General features: G+C 37.8%; 1 protein-coding gene across 1 annotated transcript; it reads right to left on the bottom strand.

Annotated features, from left to right (window-relative positions):
- Nucleotides 1–1,260: 1,260 nt before the first annotated feature.
- MDP1_1 (Magnesium-dependent phosphatase 1) lies at nt 1,261–10,984 on the bottom strand. Its single transcript, XM_051217456.1, has 9 exons — nt 10,662–10,984; nt 10,343–10,549; nt 10,232–10,304; nt 10,140–10,197; nt 10,027–10,095; nt 9,936–9,980; nt 4,462–4,569; nt 2,698–3,033; nt 1,261–2,661 (listed from the first exon to the last, which is right to left on the bottom strand). Exons 3-8 carry the CDS (start codon nt 10,293–10,295, stop codon nt 2,844–2,846), a joined length of 534 nt encoding a protein of 177 aa, XP_051064862.1. The 5' UTR covers nt 10,296–10,304; nt 10,343–10,549; nt 10,662–10,984; the 3' UTR covers nt 1,261–2,661; nt 2,698–2,843.
- Between the last annotated feature and the right edge of the window lie 10,303 nt (nt 10,985–21,287).

The following is a 21,287-nucleotide window of genomic DNA, read 5'->3' as shown; positions in this document are numbered from 1 at the left end:
ACTGACTGCCTCGACGTGCGATGTTCAGTGGTAAAGGAGTAGGTTCGAAGAAAGCTAGTGGTGGTCAGACCAAAACATGGCACAAGTCCATGAAGTCACTGACAAGTGGACTAAAACATGTTGGTAGACGTAGACTATCTGGTTCTGGGGGTCCGCGAGACGATAGCAACCGATGGTTAGAGACCTTGAATGTCATGGCTCAAAACCGTTTGCAATAGTGTGCGCAGGTGAATCCACTCTTTTTGTCCTCCCGAATTCTAATCTTCTGAATTCTTCATGTCCCTTTCACTTTTCTCTTTCCAAATTCATTTCACTGGATTATACTCCTTGAATAACATCTTCAAGCCCTAATGTTCACCGGACTCGAATCCGAGACCTTCAGTCTCGCGTGCGGACATTTAACCTCTAGACCACTGAGTCGTCATTCAACGGTATTAATAAGAATGTCACTTTTTCTTATTTCTCTAACAACATATCTATACATGAATTTCACAACCACGAACAAAAATCAGTTCCAACTAACTAATTCATGTCAGTGGACTCTACGGTAATGTTATCAAGTTAAGTGTTTTCGAAAAACAATGAACATATATATATATATATATATATATATATATATATATATATATATATATATATATATATATATATATATATATATACATGAGTATTTATGCACTTTATTGAATAGTCGAATACATTTTCTCGCTCAAGTGGTCAGTTAGGGAGGGAGGAGTTAGAGCATAGAATACCGTGTATCACTACCAGATTTCGGATACCGCACATCACAAGACATTACATATTAACAATGATTACTGCAACATTCAGACACTTAGTTGTAATCTAGTTCCCTGCCCTTATCGATAAAAATATACATGGACAAATCTTCCGGAAATTTGATATTAAATCTATAACGTGATAAAAGTTTCTGACAATACACGTGATTCAAGTGTATCGAATACAACAGTTTAGCTAAATATATTCATATACATATATAGATGTGTACAATAGAAAATATAGAAAGACTTGAAATTCACCTGGTGACAGTCGAATAAATTTTATTAGTACGCTTGCACTTGGTAATCATTTTAGTTATTTGTCTTGAATGATGAAATTATATCTTCATATTGAGTAAACTCACTTATTCCATGCTAACTGAATAATTGATATATATAAATTACAGATGCACCTGTAAGGTAACTCACATAAAAGTCCTTCTGTTGTTCATGCTGAACGATTATCCCTTTATATATTTCTTGTGCTTAATCCAAATTGTTAAATATAATACCTTTAAGTGTGTTCAATTCTTCCTTTCTGACTTGACCAGTGCACATACAAAATCTCACCAAGGGTCAAACCCATAACTTGTGGTATTACTCAAGAACCTTTAACATCTAGTTTATCGAGTCGGAATCAAATATTGCACGATGTTAACTGAGTTAATTTCACGATGTTGTTCGATCATTTCCTAATGTCATCTGTGAATAACTGCCGTACACCCGATACATGTCAATTTCACTGATCATGGCTTCTCATTAGAATTCCAGAACTAACTTCTGCGATTGTTCATTAGTAAAAATATGATAACCAACAGTATAAGAGATTAATGGGGTTTATTAAATGTTATTGGTGTTAAGAACACTTCTCGTTTTCGATGGATTTCTATCTTCGTGATATCATCAACACTCTACGTCTTAAGGGTATAGTAATGACTCTCTGCTACGAATAAGATAAATAATTCGCAAATTATTATTAGCAATAATATTTTACAAAGTGTTGATTAGTTTATTTGTTTAACTTAATTGTATTTTTCAGCATAAAAAATGATTGACCCATATAAAATGAAGCTTAAACGTTTATAACTACTTATAATTTGTCAGTAGCTAAAAGATAAAATCATATTTTCAACAAAGTTACCAGAAATTCAGAAAACCTCGAAATAATTTAATTATTTAAATATTTGACAGAATATTCGACTAGTCAGGTATTTCAACGGAAGCCGAATACAAAAAAGCATTAAATCTACCATTGATTAGGATGAATTCGTCAGTGAACTATTTATGAATATGTAAAATTACAAATTATTAAAAACTATTTCCTTCCGAACTGGTATTCAGCTGTGCTTCCAAAAAATTAATTCTACTTCGTCGACCATATATATTCGTGATAACAAAGTGATTGTAAATGCGGCACTTCTAATTGAGTTGGGTATATAAATTTTGGAGTAAATGTTTGCAACTTTCTTGCCCAAGTAGTAAGGATGGTCGATGAACAAAATGAATTTAATTCACTTATTTCCACTTGCAATGTGACATACGTGCATCTTGTGCGGACTGCCTTGAAGATGTACTACAAATGTCACCTCAGCAACTTTCATGTCGACCATTATTGCAAACGTTGATGTCGGTTAGAAAAAATCAGAAAGATAGTTTATTGCATGGCACAGAGGTATGGAAGAAAAATGTTTAGGTCTATTACAACTTCCTTGCTAAATTCCGAGATATAGTCGAACTTCATCGGCTTAAGATGTTATCGGATATGGTTCAAAATACAAACCTACACTAATACTATCGTAGCTCTGTCCTTCTAGTACTCTTCATCAAAGTGAAACTTCTTTGAATAAAAAGATTCTTTCTGCTAATATTTTTTTTCCTAAATGAACTGTATTTTCCATTAAATACTACTACAATTTACTACTGATTTTTAAGAGTAATATACCACTCTATAGCAGGTTCGTTACAAAAATATAATGTACTTCTTCAAAACACAGCAACAAAACAATTTATTCTTTAAAAAAAATAATAATTTTGCATTTACGGAATAACTACAATCAAAAAACTTAGTTAATTTAAATATTCATGAATTCTTCTTTGTTGTTGAAATTTTCTTAATGCATCTTCTAAGAGATTTAATGTTATTCCATGTTGAACTAAATGACATTGTACACCTAATTTGGAAATTTCATGAATATTACGAGTTTCATCATCGAAAAATAACATGTCCGCATAGTCTATACCAGATAATTCATGAAATCTAAAATATATAGAGTAAATAAAAAAATAGATTATAATTGAAGGTAGTGACTAATGTACAAGTAGATTTGAAGAAAGTGAAAGATGGTCAAACTAAAATGTGTTATTAATTCAAGATATCGTTGTCAACTGAACTAAACTATGTAAGTACATAGGTTCAAAATACTAGATTAGGGTTTACACAATCATCGTGAACAATGGTTGGAGATTTTAAGTGGTATGGCCCAGAATCATTTGTAATAGAGTATGTGCATTCGTTCTTTGTCTTCTCTTTACATTACTTTACACTCTATATTCTGTAAATTTATTTGTTATTCTCGAATTATATTATCTATACCTAACCTTTTCTACTACTACTACTACCAATACCGTTACAACTTTCTTTACTATGGAATTTTTCCTGGTAATGTTATTCTACTGTGGCAATGTAGTTTGACAATGTGAGCCGATGTACATATTTTCCAGGCTTTTACATTACGCATGACTGACTGATTAAAATGAAAATGTGAACGGTTTTTATTTATTTCGAGAATAATTTTGGAAAATGTTTGAAGATAAGAAGAAAGAGGTGCCTATCAACCATTAGTTGAATTGATTGAGGATTACTAGTTTGGCTGAAAGGTAGGTCCTAATTAAAGTAGTGTCAGGACTTTTATCGATCGGCCCTTGTTAACAGGAAAAAGAATATATTAAAGCATGTCCCATACACGATTATGTTGGGGCACGCTTATTGGCTCATTCCCATCCAATTACTGCAAGCAGATAAATGGAGAAGACTCTAGAATCTTCCTGTACAAAAGTTATCAATACATTAGAAGTTTTTCTACTGAAACTTCAACTTGGTCAGTTTTGTTTTTGGAATATAATTAATTTCCTGTTCCATTTGTGTTCTGATTTGAGGACTACTTAGATGAAATAGTGTTATCAGGTAATCCAAGTAACCGAGTCCGATGAGGGCCAGAGCAGACAATTTTTATGTATCCAATATATCACACAAAGTATGCTTTGTGTGTGAAATGCGTTTGTTGGCCATATATTTACCAGAAAATTTCAAGCCGGGGAAGGGTTAACTACCGCAACAAACAGCTTAAACATAAACCAATTTGACTAAAAAAGAAGTAGAATACCCAAAAGCACAATGGTGGATAATTACTGAGCTTCCAAACTAAAACAGTACACTAAATTTCAGACTGAACTTCATAGGGTAGTGTTTGTCTATAGCTATAGATATTTAGCTATACGGTCTTCGAACAATCGCCTAGATAGAGATGTAAAATACGTTTTTTAAACTTTCCGATCCTAGACTTTTTCTAAGCAACTGAAACGTTGTTTATTTAGTCATCTGAAAACAAATCTTTTCGAAATTATACCTTCTTAGGATCTTATCTGTACTTAAAAAAAATTAAATGTGAAACCAATTAATACATACCTCTTAAAGTGAGCAGTTTTAGACCCAGGGTAGATTTCTGTGTAATCAAATAAATCCGACCAATTAAGAGCTTGTAGAAGTTGTCGAGCAACATTGACAGCAGAAGTACTGAAAAAAGATGACAAATATAGGATAAAAAAGCAGTGATTTACGCCTGGATAAAAAACTATCTTAATATCAAATAAGATATCAGAGAGAATGATTTATTATTAAGAAAATGATACCCGGCAAATATTTATTCAAACGAATGTAGATACATTCGTAAAAGAAAGAAGCTTCCTTGTATTAGAAAAGTCAATTAATCCATGCAACTAGGCCTTATAATTTAATTATTATACAGAGAAAGACTTCAACAGATCGAATACAATCAAAAAAGTATTAGTTATCTCAGTCAGTCAACAACAACGAAGAACTTCGTACGTACGTACATCAGTTCGAGTTGCCATACCACATCACCACATAGATACAACTGTCGATTCAAATCCCATAGTGGTAGAGGTAGTAAAAGTATAAGCAGTAATCGGAAACATTAGGGTTTGAAGATGTTATTCAAGGAGTATAATCCAGTGAAATTTGGAAAGAGAATAAAAAGGGACATGAAGAATTCAGAAGATTAGAATTTGGCAGAACACAAAGTGTGTATGCACCTGCGCCATTGCAAACGGTTTTGAGCCATGATATTCAAGATCTCTAACCATCGGTTGCTATCATCTCGCGGATTCCAACCAGATAGTCTACGCCTACCAACATGGTTCAGTCCACTTGTCAATAACTTTATGGATTTGTGCCATTGTAGTGAACAAGAACACCAGTGGGGACAATCGAATGTATTTGACCACATAATTACAGACCATCTCAATTAAATCTGAGAACCATATAGTAAATCGTTAATTTGCAAAATATCAATCCGTCATATCAAACTGGACTGTTTCTGTTGCAAACATCAATCCGTTGTCTCACATTTCATTGTTCATGCGTCCTCATACAAATTGCATCGTGTTCCCGCTCTTCCTTTCTTGATCTTCCCCCATCTTCTGCTGCCAGACATTACGTTCCTAACTCGCGTCATATACTACTTATATCAATATAAGTAGTACGTACCACACCATGTTTTGGTCTGACCACCACTAGCTTTCTTCCAACTTACTCCTACACCATAAAATATCGCTCGTCGATGCAGTCGGTGGTTGGACATACGTAGCACATGTCCCAGTTTCACTACTTCACCAATTGATTTGTCATCCTTACCTAGTACACATTTCCTAACACCTGAATTACTTACTCGATGGTCCCAGGATATACGAGCAATGCTTCGAAGACATTTATGATCGAATACTAGTAACTTACGAATATCCTCTACTCCTACCAGCCATGTTTCACTGCCATAAAGTAGTTATCTTAACTGTTAAATATTTTTATTCATGTAAAATTACGTAAACTACATGTTAATGTTTATAAATTATTTTTATTCGAAAACGATCTTCAAAACCTGAGATATCAGTCCAAACAAAAGAATATAGTTTGATCTTATATAATAAACTTAATTATTTCATAACATGACAGAGAACCAGATTTAAATAAAATAATTACATAAAAACAAAATAATTAACTTAATAGATAGCTTTTTTTAAAAATTGTAAGGTCTATAATTTTTTGATACATAGTTGGATTACTTCGGTAATGCTGAGTTTTCAGATCTAGACAGTTTACTAGTAGAGCTTTTATTGCTGTTTCGCACAACATAAACACCTACTTTATGCGGCTTGAAAAGTAAAATTGGAAAAACTTATACGTATTTCTTGACAGGGTTTTAGAGCTTGGAGGGTGTTAACTGAATGGTTTATACTAACAGCACTTTATAGTGTAATTACGATATTTAATCCAAAAGATATTAAGTTTATGTGGCATTCCACTTTTCTAGACGGTACACATTATTATCGTGATATCCAAAAATCGTTAGTAAAGAAGTTGGGGAGATGAAACCATATACTATTAACTGACTTTGTGATATGTAATAGTCTATGACTAACTAAATGACCAGTTTAAACAAATGCAAGCCATTTAACAAAAATATACGAGATCCTAGAAATCAACTGTTTAAAATCTAAGGTAATAAAGTTGAAAACTAGTGTGGTGTTTGTATGAACTAATGATTCTTTTGTACTTGATGACTGTCTAATTTCGAATTCTATATACGATACGTTCGTTTGTGTTCATCTAATTCGTCACGGTACAACTGCGTTACTTCTGGGATTCCTAGTTTGTACAATAATCTAAATACTCCTAACAATCACATTGGCGTCGCGATGGAGCCTGTGATGAGACAATCGGACATACATTCGAATTTCCATGCTTTTGAAGATTACATGGAAAGATTCGAAATCTGGGCTATGACCAAGGACGATGTTGAGGATGTTAACATTGTGGCTAATTTCCTTGTATTCATTGGAAAAGAAATCTACAACTTATTAAAAACTTCGGCATTTCCAGAGAAGCCTATTTCACTTCCTTATGTAACTCTCAGGAAACTACTGCTCCCAAATAGTACGGCTGAGGGTGGAGAAATTCAGCTCTCCCTGAAGAAATGCTCTCACATGGCTACGCGTATACAGCCACTTCCAGGAAAGCCCTACTCACTGCTTTCTCGTGGCGCGGGTGTTGTTTACGAAATTGAGAGGATGGAAAGCGAATGTCCAGCGTTTTAACCGGGTTGGTGCACATGGAGAGTTCACCTAGGGAGTTGGAGAACCCTCATTACAAACCAATGGTCACATGGGCTCCATGATCCTGAGGAAACAAATGGCACATGAACCAATCGTTGGTCACCGGCTACCATGTAACTGAGTCTTCTGATGTTGCCACTGCCTTGCAGACTAGACCTTTAGGTCGAAGGCTCCGGGTGTGACCTGAGAAAATCACCTGCTTTTGTTTGGGCACCCAGGCAGTATCACAGCAAATAAACAAATCAAGTGACTTGTATGGCGCATATGTGTTCAGTACCCTTTCGTACCAATGTTTATGTGATCAAACAAAGAAATAATAATAAACAATTACAAATGAATCGTTAATTCATACAAACACCACATTCGCCACAGCTTAAATTGGATTCCAAGTTTCTGTAATCGATTGTACGTCTTCTCCTTAAGTTCATCCTGTTCGACAGTGCATTGGATGTAGACTATGTATTATCTAGAATCTACTCATTAGTATTAGAATTAACAATCGAAATCGAGACGGACTCACCTGTGTCCTGGACTCTCCATGTCCACCAACCCGGTTAAAGTGCTGGACATTCGCTTTCCATCCTCTCAATTTCGTAAACAACACCCGCGCCACGAGAAAGCAGTGACTAGGGCTTTCCTGGAAGTGGCTGTATACGCGTAACCATGTGAGAGCATTTCTTGAGGGAGAGCTGACTTTCCCCACCCTCATACGTACGAGGGCATTTGGGGGTCTTTGTGCTTGATGACTGTTTGATTTCGAATCCCAAATACAATACGTTCGTTTATGCTTATCTAATACTTCTTAGTTAAGTCGCGTTATTCTTGGGATTCCTGGTTTGTACAATAATTCAAATACTCCTAATAATCACTAGTTACTGTCATTCTTCACTCAACACTGATTTATTCACTCCTAGTTTATTGATTCTTTACCAATATCCTCATTTTAAATGTATGTGATGCAAAGTGAAGTATCAGAAATTTCCTTCAGATTCCATGTTATGCCTAACTATCCATGTGCTTAGCGACCTATTATGTATATTTGCACTTCACTTCGAAATCAGATGTGCTATATATTTGATACGTGCATATGGGCTATCCTGAATTATAGAATAGATGAAGTGTAGCTAGCAGTGAAGTTTGGGGTACATATCTTACCCTTTTTGGGACTCGAGAGCTGGATGTGCCTGCTCCTGATTCCGATCTCCGCAATAGGACTCGAACCCAATACCTTTCGCTTCAAGCCCTTAACACATTATTTACTGAGCTACTGAGTTCAGATGACCACTAACGTTTGAGATGGGTATGATGCTTAGATCACTGTTGGTATAGGTTGAAATTCTACTTTTGTTGATACAATTTACTGAATTTTGATCGAATTTGCTGACATGTGTGCGTACTACAAAGATTACCTGAAATATTGGGAAGTATGGTGCCATGCTAAAAGTGTGAAACTCCATTCAAGACTTTCCTATAATAATGAATGAGATTTCAAAGCAGCATCAACTAGATTTTTCAATGCAATATTATCCTTAAAACAAGATTTTACATCGTTCTATGAGTAATCATTAACCAGAAAAATCATTAAGCAGTCACCTTTAGATGGCTAATAGGGTAATCATATCACAAAAGCCAACAGAAACCTAGCAAAAATGACTGGACAACAAAAAAGAATAACTATCTACTACTTGACTAGTGTATATGGATCATTCCCATAAGAAATCAGTACAAAAAATTGGAACCAATGATAACTGGACATAAAATATGAAAGAAATGTTGGGACCGTAAACAATAACTACTTCTTGTGGTGTAACAAAAAAAACTGGCTAGCTATTAATGTGAAGAGAATGCTCAAATATGAAACAGCAAATGTTCACTTTAGTATTTATTACAAACTGTTTTTGTTATAGCATTAAATCAAACTGATTGATAGGCTAGTAAGGAATAAAACCAGAGTAATGAGGGTGGTTGTCAAGATATATTGGAATGGTGATACGAGGTTGTTTAAAACACAAATCTCAATTCGGCGAGACTATAACTTAGGGATGGACCAATCACATTCAAGACAACATATCTTGGATTTTGAAGCAAAATTTATCTACTCATTTGGCTAAATACCATTTTGGCATTACAACTTATATTGGTTCGTGATAAAAACATTAAATCTAATTCCTAAACCTAACATTCAAATGTAAATCCTAATTCTAATTCCTCATACATACATACATAACTCTCATTTAACCCTAGTACTTAGGACATCCTAAGGCCATTTTAACGTTGCCCAAAAGTCGTCCATAAATTACAGTCTTACCGATAATTACTGTAGGATTTAATATATCTTACAGATATTCTACTAGAACTGTGAACGCAATACTGACGACCCCAGAGTCTATGTGAAAGCTATAGTCAGGACAAGGACAACTTGGCTTTAAACTTGATCTGTTTCTAAAAGCAAAGACAACTCGATTAGTACCGTAATTAAAGGGATTATAGTCGTTAAGTTAAATGCACAAACAAACCGACCAGTAGTGCATGCCTTATCAAAATGAATAAAATTACCAGCCACACTAAAGTAATACGATAACAATATCCTTCAATTGACAGGTCATATGCAACAGGGATAACCTACAGACACAACATACCAGACTAACGTAGTGGGCGTTCAAACAACGATTTAGTCGGTCAGTTATGGACATAACTAACAGTTACTTACGCATCCAAGTAAAATATACGATGAATAGGGTTAGTACTTACCGCGAAGCACATCCCAATTTAATTTTCGGAGACTCTTTGATCATCCTGTAAAGCAGTGAATACATTACAGTACATCTCACTAAATTCCTACCTCAATATTACTTGCGCATCTGAGTAGACATCAACTCGTCTCTCACTAGCATCGTATACAGTGTTATTTCTAACAAATCACCGATCATGAAAAAAAGATTATACGAGCCTCACTTTCGTATGAATGGAGGATAAACGTGAGTGTCGCACCACAGAGGCCATAGAGTGAAGTCTAGAGATGAAGTTAACTTTACTGTTTTTCCTACCGAGATCAAACACGATAAGTTTAGGAAGCCGAGAGAATGTACTTAAAAAGTCCACAGTGACCATCTGAGTTAGCTGAACTACTTAGCCTTTAAAAGCTGTGTATAACTTACAAGTAAGTTGTTTTCAGTAAACTGTGGGGAAAGACTGAAGTACGTTTGGTGATTCAGCAGTCTATTACGTATACACGAACGATGACTCAATGAACACGAAGTAGCCGAATTACGAGAAAGAACGAGTTTTGATATATTAACGATGTAACGGTAGGTTTCACGTAACAGCTCGTCAGTCAATTATTATTAGGTTTCAGATGTTTGTCCCTTAAAAAAACACGGGATTACAAAAAACAAAACCAGTACAGAAATTTACATAAGCTCCAGTCAGTAATTGTACACCGTTATGCAGATAACCAAAAAATTACTAGGTACTTACTAAATTCTTGGGAAATCGCTTAAGTAAGTCTATTACATCACAACGCTCTCAGGAAACGCTTCAGGGGTACCGTTCACTGGCGGAGGTTGCGAGCACTTGAAGGTTAAATTGTCGCAAGATGATTGGTGCGTCATATCGACAGTTAGTGAAAATTTTCAGAAGCGGTCAAATCAAAATATTTTTGAATTTGAATTGAGTTCAGCCACACCATGTCCGGTAACGCCCACCCTTCAAGTAACGAAGACGATGCCATCGTGATGATGCATGATGTAAGACGAATCTTCAATGATATTATGTTATCTTGACGATTTACAAGTTGGGACAATATTGAGACCTGTTTAAACAGGTCATAAGGCAATATATTGACTTCTGTGGTTAATAATTATTTTTTTAGTATACGCATCCTAAGTACGTTATGTCATTATGTATAAAGAACAATGATGAACCATCTCTAAAGTATTTTTTGTGAGATATGTCTGTACATATGGACGTAAATTCAGTTCATCCGAGTCAGATGCATGCGTTCAGGATGTAGATGATGGTAGTGATCATCATTCTTCTGAAGAGCATACAACTCCTAACTCACCACCACAACCTAGATAAAGAAGACGACATCGGTCATCTACGTATGTTTTATTTCGAAATATTGCCATTGCCAATCTGGATTTTGGGTGCGTGCAGTAAATGGTGAGCTAAAAGTCACCTCTATCAAGACCATGCACAAACATCCTTGCACAGAAGAATATTCTCCTGTAGATCCTTCAAGACGAAAGTCGACGTCAAGTGAACGCTTATATTTAAGAACGTTTCTATTGAGTAATACGCCAACTCGTAGTTTACGGTATCTGGTTTCTTGGAAGTTCCATAAACAGCTTACCAAGGACGATGTCGCCGAAAAGCGTTCACAGTTGTACCCAGGTCGTTAAACTCACATTGTATTTAGTTGAGTTCAGACACTAGAAATATCAACGACATTTTTCAGCGTGTTCAAGCAAACACTGAAATAATAGTATCCAATGAACATGGAAACATATCTATGATTTGCTTCAGTCGCAGAGAGCGAATAGCTATTTACCACGCGTTCTCAGAGGTAGTATGTATTGACTCGACTTATCAGACCAAGAAAGTTGTGTAACGAAGAGTAATAAGGTTTTCCACTGTTCCAGCTAGTGACTACTGATAGTTTGGACAAGGACGCACTGTTATGTATGCTCTTTGCAGGCAAGAACGATGAGAAGACGTCGTAAGACTACTGGAATGCTTCAAAGACATAATGCGTGGTATTTATGATACACGTACTATCGTTATGGATTCGGCAGCGACCGAAATTTCAGCGGTACAGCCTACTCACAGTCATGCCAAAATAATACTGTGCTCAGTCCATGTCTTAAGAGCATTTTTCAGGAAGGTAAATGTTAACGATACAGACTATTTGCTGTATTTCAGAAATCTCTATGTACGCAAATACTTGGAAGATCTCATTAGAAAGCAGGCAATCTAGCATGTGAGCATCGCTTTTCATAACGCATTATATTCAGATTTACTCAGAGGTATGAACACCTAAGAACCCATTTTCCACAGGCATTTGATTATATAAGAGATAACTGGATTGCTCGGAAGTCAATGAGGGCTCACTGTTATCGGTGGCATGTGCTAAGCCTGGGCACACACTCGAACAATTGTGTCGAGGGTGCTCATAAATACCTAAAAGAATGTTTCAGAGGAGGTGAGTTTCTTCTGTTGGCGTTCTGGGAAATTTGGGGTAAAACAGACACTGACCTACATTTGCATCCATATGACGCTGTGACGGATCTTCAACGTTTTCCATTGCTTGAGGTAAGAAATATAGTTAAATGTATCGTTAATTCCAGGTTCCACTGTGATTCCGAACTATTTTAAATGAGTTCACAGCTTTTGCAACTGAAATTGTAGCTGTAAATTATAAACGTGTTAGGAAAATGAGAGGTGAATTTATAGCAGGTGAATATATCCACTGCTATGACAAGGGTATGATGTACGTTGTTGATACTTCACGTGCACGATGTGCTTGTGAGCGTTTCAATGACCATATGCCCTGTGGTCATATTTTGTATGCTCATTCTAAGGATCTGGTTCGTGGAGGTAAGTGTGTGTTTATTTGTCCCTATGAGACTTATTTCGGCATAGCAGCCAGTGGACAAGGAAACACATAATGGACTTGGTTTTTCGTGAGCTGAACAACATGTCAATCTCTATAGGGAGTGAAGACCTGTTAAAGAAGTTCAATGACAACTACCACTCAATCCATGCTCTTAGTGAACCTCCGCTCATGCCTCGAAGCATCAGAAGACATATGCGCACAAGTTATGAGTTCAATTGGTGCTAATGCTGAAGCCACATCGTCAGAATTCATTGTTCTCACTGACTATAGCTTTGCTTTTTGATAACAAGAAGTTCGAATATTAAAATCTTTTTAGTTTTACATAAATTCGTTTATATGGCTATTAACTTGTTCTTGTAGCGTTACAGCAGGGAGTGTACTGTACAGTCTTATGTGGCTGTGAGACGTTGAGGTCTTGGTTCGCGTCCTCGTGTGACAATTACCAGGTTGGTGCACGCGCGATTAGTCACACAGACCGTTTACCAAATACTGCAACCTTGAACATGGTGTACTATATTACTAGGTCGAATTCCGGTCTGTCACGATTGATAAGCATTGCAGTAATTAAAAGGCTGAGACGCACAAGTGATGCATTAGTAAATAACTTCCAATTCTTAAGAATTGCTCATGTGTTTTAGTTAAGTACATCAGGTTGGTGTTGAACTTTTATTCACAGTGTTCCACAAAAATAAAATGTCACATATCTGTATTACAAGTGCAGTACCAGAACAGCTTATAGTAGACAAACGAATGCCGCATATCATAGACACTATCCAACCTATGAATTCATAATGCCTATCAATGGTATAACAATGTTTGCTAAATTAAAAAATTCCAATTAGGTTTGTAAACACTTGCGAAGCCAGCTGAAAATAAGATAAACAGGAAATAGTTATCTCAGCCAAAATGTTTACCAGAAACTAATATAAATACAGAACCCGGTATTCAATTGCAGATCGAAAGTGCGTTTGGCACACCCTTTATTTGGATAGTCACCCACATATATATAAAAACTGCTATATGAACATAGTTTGAATCGTCCTGTGGAATCTGTATATACTGATGCCTATTTTATTTTGGTCCCACGTAAGGTATAAGTAATTGTCATTCCCGGCAACAGCATGTAAGCTAGACACACCTCGATTGATTTCCGAAGATCATCATATACGACCTCAGACAAACTGGTCACCTAAGATTAGGATATCTTAATTAAAAAATCGTACATTTCAATGCTTTCTCGTAATTGTTTTATTACAGTACTTATTTCTGCTACAAGCTACCTTGCATGAATACCAGCAGCCTAAAATTTGGAACTCTGTACAAGAGGTAGTATAGCTGTTAGCTTTGTCTCTAGTAAAATCTTCACATTACTGTACCTCTAGCACACGAGTCTGACTTATTTCTCACAGTACAATGATTTGGTGGCTTATATATCTAACTGTAGAAGGTGATGTTAACATCTTGGTATGTGTTATTATCATCTATAGCATATACATAACATTTACAACCCTCAGTACAGCTAATATTTTCACTATTAACCTATTTCTGCCATAAAAGTAGAACGAAATAGTGAAAATCAACCAAAATTGCAATAAAAAGTGGAAAAACGTTGAATCTTATTATGATGTCGTTACGTGTTGCGTAGTTTTGGTAGCCTTGACAACAATGAAGATTTGTATGACCACATATGCTTAAATCATGTTGCCTTATATAAAAATAAGTTGTTTGTCTACTCTCATTTTATAGCTAAGTGGAAATAATCGCCAGTCTGCGATGTAAATATGGAAAATCTACTGTAACATCACTTAAATAATGAGTTTTTAACGGCTTCGCGATACAATGTACCGCAAAATAAAAGAAAACACTTCTTTACTTGAAACTTTCAAATTTATTTATAATTAATTTCGCTTTTTGGCTGTGCGCTGGAGCACTAAAGTCAGACATCGAAGTAACTACAAACATGCTTCACCTTCTATTCAAAAAGATTTGGGAGGAGGAACAAGTGCCGATGGACTGGAAAGAAGGACACCTCGTCAAGATTCCAAAGAAAGGATCTGAGCAAATGTGAAAACTACAGAGGCATTACACTACAGTCAATACCAGGAAAAGTCTTCAACAGAGTGTTGTTGAACCGGGTGAAAGACACAGTAGACGCCCAACTTCGAGATCAACAAGCTGGATTCCGTAAGGATCGGTCGTGCACAGACCAAATTGCAACACTACGGATCATCGTCGAACAATCAGTTGAGTGGAACTCATCACTATACATCAACTTCATTGATTATGAAAAGGCATTTGACAGTGTAGATAGGAGGACATTATGGAAACTTCTTCGACACTACGGAGCTCCTGGGAAGATTGTCAACATTATCCGGAACTCATACGACGGACTACAGTGCGAGGTCGTGCATGGAGGACAGCTGACAGATGCATTTCAAGTAAGGACCGGAGTCAGACAAGGCTGTTTACTCTCGCCCTTCCTCTTTCTTCTGGTGGTCGACTGGATTATGAAGACCTCGACATCTGAAGGAAAACATGGAATACAATGGACAGCTCAGAATCAATTAGACGATTTGGACTTCGCAGATGACCTAGCCCTCCAATCGCGTACACACGAACAGATGCAGATAAAGACAGCCAGTGTAGCAGCAGTCTCCGCATCAGCAGGCCTCAACATACAGAAAGGGAAAACCAAGGTCCTCAAATTCAAAGCGGAGAACAGCAATCCAATCACTCTTGATGACAAAACTCTGGAAGATGTAGAGTCCTTCAAATACCTAGGAAGCATCATCGATGAACAAGGAGGTTCAGATGCAGACGCAAAAGTGGTTGGCGAATCAAGAGCCGCATTCCTACAGTTAGAGAACATATGGAACAACTTTCAACCAATATCAAAGTCAGGATCTTCAATACCAACTTCAAGGCAGTTCTGTAGATCACCAACGTAGATGATATATATCGAATGATCGGAAGCCTACTCGAGTTAAATGGGAACGGCGTGAAGAACCAGCTAACGTTGAGGTCACAACTCGTGGTCGGCATCTTACGTGGACTACACCATTGATGTATCAATGTACCATAGACGCTTTGGAGACTGTACAACAGAGAGGACGTTATTACAAAAATATATTAATTAAAGAAGATACAGGCGAAAGTAAGACCACTGCCGTATGGGCCAGTCCATGGTTTACGATTAACTGATGCGCGTTGGTTGTCATTGTCCTTGACGAGGACCAATGATTGGTTCGACATTCAGTGACCCAACTGATTTGGTTAGAACTTGGTGAAATTTCGCTGACCCTGCAATACTCCCCCCACCAGATTCAATGGCCGTTTGAATCGGTACCAAACATGTTAGGAGTTGTCGCACGCCGAGGGCTACCAAACGAATAATATGAATCCTCCGGGTATTGCTGAGCTGTAAAACAAAATGGAAAGTAGACGGCAAAAGCTGATCGGGAAAACGGCGAGTATTAATATGCCTCTAGGACGCTGGTTGAACGTAAAGCGATTAACCATAGAAATAATAAAAATAACATAACGTCGCACTGAAATATATAGCTCTGACAAGTAATTGAGCTCCTCTGATGAGATCGTTGAGTTTGCCGCGAGAGTAGTGATGGTATAGCGATAGTAGGATAAGTGTATTATCAATCGATGCCGTTGTCTATACTGCCATTGATTTAAAGTTAAATGTCAGACAGTGTCGTTGACAGCTTCTAGTTATATCTATATCTAACAAACTAACCGTAAGTACAGAAGTATAACCGTGAAGAGAGGTCGTGATTCCGTTGTGCTAAGCTATTAATCAACTTGTAGTCAGAGTTTGAAAATTCGATGACTTCTGTTACAGTCACTAATGGTCGAAGGCAACAAATTGACAGCAAAGGTGGCACTGTCGAGTCTCTAAAAGATTATAAACGGTGAGTGCTGCTTACTTGTTCGATTAGTGAACAGAAAGATATCTAAAAGAACACAAGAAACCAAGAGTGTCACTCTGGACTCATGCCATTGATACCAGTGAAAAACGCTGTCAGTGTTGGAATAGAGGCGACAATGTCATTTTCAGTTTTCAGGGGATTCGCTCGACTGCATAAACTGATGATTCACGCGAATGATATTGTCGTCAGACCACCAGTTCAACTGGACAGGTTGTAAATCGTCGAGTAGTTGAACAACCGATTGATGTACCGAAATCATCTGTTAGATAACAGCCACGAGGAAACAATAGTTCATAAACACAGTGTAGTGACTCACGTTTATCACGAGAACACGACTGGTTTAATAAAAACAATTATTTTTATAACCAACTGTACCAGTGTTTGTTTTAATGTGCTTTTGTTTGACTGTGCTAATGACAGCTATTTTCTGCTTCCATTCTTTCGCTTACACTTCGATTGTAACTTCGCGCGAATTCGGTTACGTTCTGTAACCAAGCTTGTATCCTGGCACGATCTCGGTATCCTTTCGATGCCACGAGATCGCCAGCAAATAAACATCGACTTGGTCCATTAATTGCCTTCTGGTATTCGGCTTCTCGGGGATTTTATGGAGTCATTTGGAACGAGCTTCTTACGCCTTCTGATTCGCTTGGCACGTGTTTCTTGGTAGCGGTGTTCACAGTCAGTCTTCAACTCGACGCCACGCTACAACTGGTAATCCCAATTCGCTACAATTGGTGAGCCGTATTTTGGAACACGCCTCACCTTCTGATCAAATCTTCCAAAGAAGCCAATTCGGTGAGTCTATGATTTATCTATCCACGTCTGTCGTATATTTTCATATTTTTAATATATAATATACGCGACATGACGGATAACGATAAGAATAGTATTAATACAATAGACTCACACGTATGTGTACCGAATCCTTGTCACTTTTTATTCGCGTGATGATGAATTCCACGCTTCATTCGAGAAATGTTACCCTATTAACGATTCTCCTCGCTGACCCGGCTGCTTGGTACGGAATGCATACGCATAAGCATATTCGTCTACCACCCAGCACCAAATGGTTAAGTTGAACGGTTTCACTGCCAACTTAAAAGTGTTCTACGAGCACACGAAAACGGCAACTGGCACGAAACCATACCTTTCGTTCTTTTAGGGGCGAGAACGAGCTTAAAGGCAGATATCCAATGTTCCGCCACTGAACTTGCATACGGCACGACATTGCGTCTGCCCGGAGAATTCTTCACACCACGGAGCAGACCTAATTTCGGTAAATCAGACTACGTCCATCGACTGTCTGCATTTATGCGAACGCTGTCTCCGGTGTCAACTCGAATACAACATCGACAGGTCGCTCTCCCTCGAGAGTTATCTACCTGTTCACATGTTTTTGTACGAGTAGATTCGGTACGCAAACCTTGGCAACAACCTTACGAAGGTTCTTTTCACGTGATCGCTCGTCACGAAAAGACCTTCAAGGTTGATCGATATGGACGCGTCGAGATCGTCAGCATTGATCGTCTCAAACCAGCACACGTCGATGACAGTGCCCTATCTGACACCCTGAGATTCAATGCTAGACCTGTCAAACCTAGCGGGATCCTTAAATCTTCTTCAGGTCCCACGCTAGATGCATCTGAGACCTCATTCTCACGTCCCAGTCAACAGCACGCGTCATCTGCACCGTCTACGGACGAGACGACAGTCTCACGTCCAGATCAGCAGACCACGCCGCCCTTGACTTCGGATGAGATTGCAGGCTCACGCGACGCGAACGAGACTGCCGTCTCACGTTCCGGTCGCCGAGTACGATTATACGTACGCTTCCTCGACTAGTCGCACAGTCAACAACCGATACGGTGTAGGGTTATTCCTATACTACACGTATGCTACACTCCTCTTTTTTTGATTTTCCTTTTGTTTCCTGAGCCCACGCCTTCGACCATCTACGTTTGGTTCCGTCGACTTCAGTCAACTTTGGCGAAAGCTGGATTGGCCACCCACGCTCTTGTCAACGTACTCAGTCGATATATTGGTTTCGAATGCTTGGCATATGCTTGGTCTCGAACTTGGTCGTTATGGTCGCTTCTGGTTCATCGGCTCAACGTGGTTTCGTCCTTCGTCTGCAGCGTTTATGGTCCGGACCCGTACGAACGCCCTCTTCAGATTCTGGATACAAACCACTCTCGTGTAGCATGCCAATTCAAGCAACAAATACAGCACATCGCTCCTGGTACCGTTCTCCGAAAACGACCTTCGTTGGCAACTCGACGATCAACGATCGCTTTCCTGTTCGCCAATTCTTCCGTCCTACAATCGCTCATCAGCCGATCAGTCCCACGATTCAAACCGCTATTTATCGAAAGTGTAAACCCTTTCTAGCGGGGGCTCCTGTAGTGACTCACGTTTATCACGAGAACACGACTGGTTTAATAAAAACAATTATTATTATAACCAACTGTACCAGTGTTTGTTTTAACGTGCTTTTGTTTGACTGTGCTAATGACAGCTATTTTCTGCTTCCATTCTTTCGCTTACACTTCGATTGTAACTTCGCGCGAATTCGGTTACGTTCTGTAACCAAGCTTGTATCCTGGCACGATCTCGGTATCCTTTCGATGCCACGAGATCGCCAGCAAATAAACATCGACTTGGTCCATTAATTGCCTTCTGGTATTCGGCTTCTCGGGGATTTTATGGAGTCATTTGGAACGAGCTTCTTACGCCTTCTGATTCGCTTGGCACGTGTTTCTTGGTAGCGGTGTTCACAGTTAATCTTCAACTCGACGCCACGCTACAACAGTATGACATTAAAGTAGAATAACTACAATATTTCGGGTGTGTTATAAAGTCAAATCTAAATAACATCGTTCTTACGTATACTGACAGTTGCACTGAACGTTCGTTTAGGTACTATTGGCGTAACAGTTGGATGTGTGAATAAAAACATATACGAAAACTATGGTTGGGTTCGTGGAGAATTTTCGAGGACGTTTAGAATTTTCCAAACCCGTATTGCATGTTAATAAACCGAATATAGAATTTAAATGACTGTCGTGTAATAAGGAAATCGAGCCCTAATTTACCGTGTGAAATAATAACAAATACAAGGAGTGTAGTAAGCATTAATTAAAATGGTAATCACCAAAGCAACTAAAGTTTAGAGGGTTCAGATAACGTTACAATTTCGTAAAAGGCTTAAACAAAGAGCTTACTACCTAGCGTTAAGTGACATATTATGTACAACAACGTGTGTACTTAGAACATGGACTAAGCGTACTCGTGTACATGCAATATGTTTTTTACTACAGTATGTCGATTAAAGAGTCATAAATGTACATGATTTCGACTGAAACTTTGCGGCAGTGACAGAATATATGACTACTTTACGTGAAAGCAACTACGAAATGTTGTCACGCAACATAAATATAGTACGAAACAATCTAATGAAATTCTGAAACTCGCCTGGGTTACTCTTGTTTCTAAGTAATGAAGATATGAAGTAGACGAACAGTCTAAACAAAATCTAAGATTGCAGAACATTTATACTTCAAACTCACTGTAAATTTCTAGCATTTGTATCCTCTGTTTGGCTACGAAACTCAGCAATTGGAAATTGGGCAGGCGGTGGTAAAAAAGTAAAACATTCTAGTGTATAGTGGTTAAGCAGAAATATGAATTTATAGTCGACAGTCAATCTTGTCTCGCTTATACAAGTGGATAAGTTACAAACAGATGCGCGTTCGTGTTGACTTGCAGCTATACTCACGAGTGGTTGATATTTTAACAGACTTATTGCACAGGAGCGTTTACATGCTGCTAATGCTTGTTAAAGAACCACGATAGCCGGTTATAATCGTAGTTGATTAGTTAGTTCTATCGACTGAACTAATTAGTTAAGTATAAATATCAATCAACATTGACATGAAGCAACGAAAGTTCACAGCAATAGATTAACATAGGCGACGATAAAAATGAAAAAGAATAAGTATAAAACGCAATAATAAAGACTATAATTATAGGTTGAGTTATTCGAAGTCTTGCTCACCAGTGTAGATCTACTATACGTAGCTAAAACTTAGAGAACTACAACAACCATCATCAAGAAGGTACAAGTATTTATGAATAGCTGTCTACGCAGGATACTCAACATCCATTGGCCGGATACCATCAGCAATAGCCTTCTGAGGGAGAGAACAAACCAACTTCCAGCTGAAGAGGAAATTAGGAAAAGACGATGGAAATGGATAGGACATAGATTACGCAAATCATCAAACTGTATCATGAGACAAACCCTAACTTGGAATAGTGAAGGGCAGCGGAAAAGAAGGAAGCCACAGGACACATTACGTTGAGAAATGGAAGCAGATATCAGTAATACATCCGTTCCCTTAACCCCAATCAGTGTGACAGGTAATTGTAGCTTAAGAATAAATAACTGTGTTTGTTCAACGACAATGGATTTGTTACGACCATCAGCTAGCATATTATCACTCCGAATATTTATTTGTTTTACTAAGAAAATATGGACTGGCG

This window comes from Schistosoma haematobium, chromosome 5 (genome assembly GCF_000699445.3).
Source record: "Schistosoma haematobium chromosome 5, whole genome shotgun sequence".
Taxonomy (NCBI): Eukaryota; Metazoa; Platyhelminthes; class Trematoda; order Strigeidida; family Schistosomatidae; genus Schistosoma; species Schistosoma haematobium.
The sequence above is the reverse complement of the archived record's forward strand: the minus strand, read 5'-3'. Positions and strand labels throughout refer to the sequence as shown.

Coding starts and splice junctions, on each gene's coding strand:
- MDP1_1 (XM_051217456.1), bottom strand. CDS start 10,295: ATGGTCACTGTGGACTTTTTAAGTACATTCTCTCGGCTTCCTAAACTT. Junction 10,096..10,139: donor TATCCTCCATTCATACGAAA/GTGAGGCTCGTA, acceptor GTGATTTGTTAG/AAATAACACTGTATACGATG. Junction 3,034..4,461: donor AAAACTGCTCACTTTAAGAG/GTATGTATTAAT, acceptor TATATATTTTAG/ATTTCATGAATTATCTGGTA.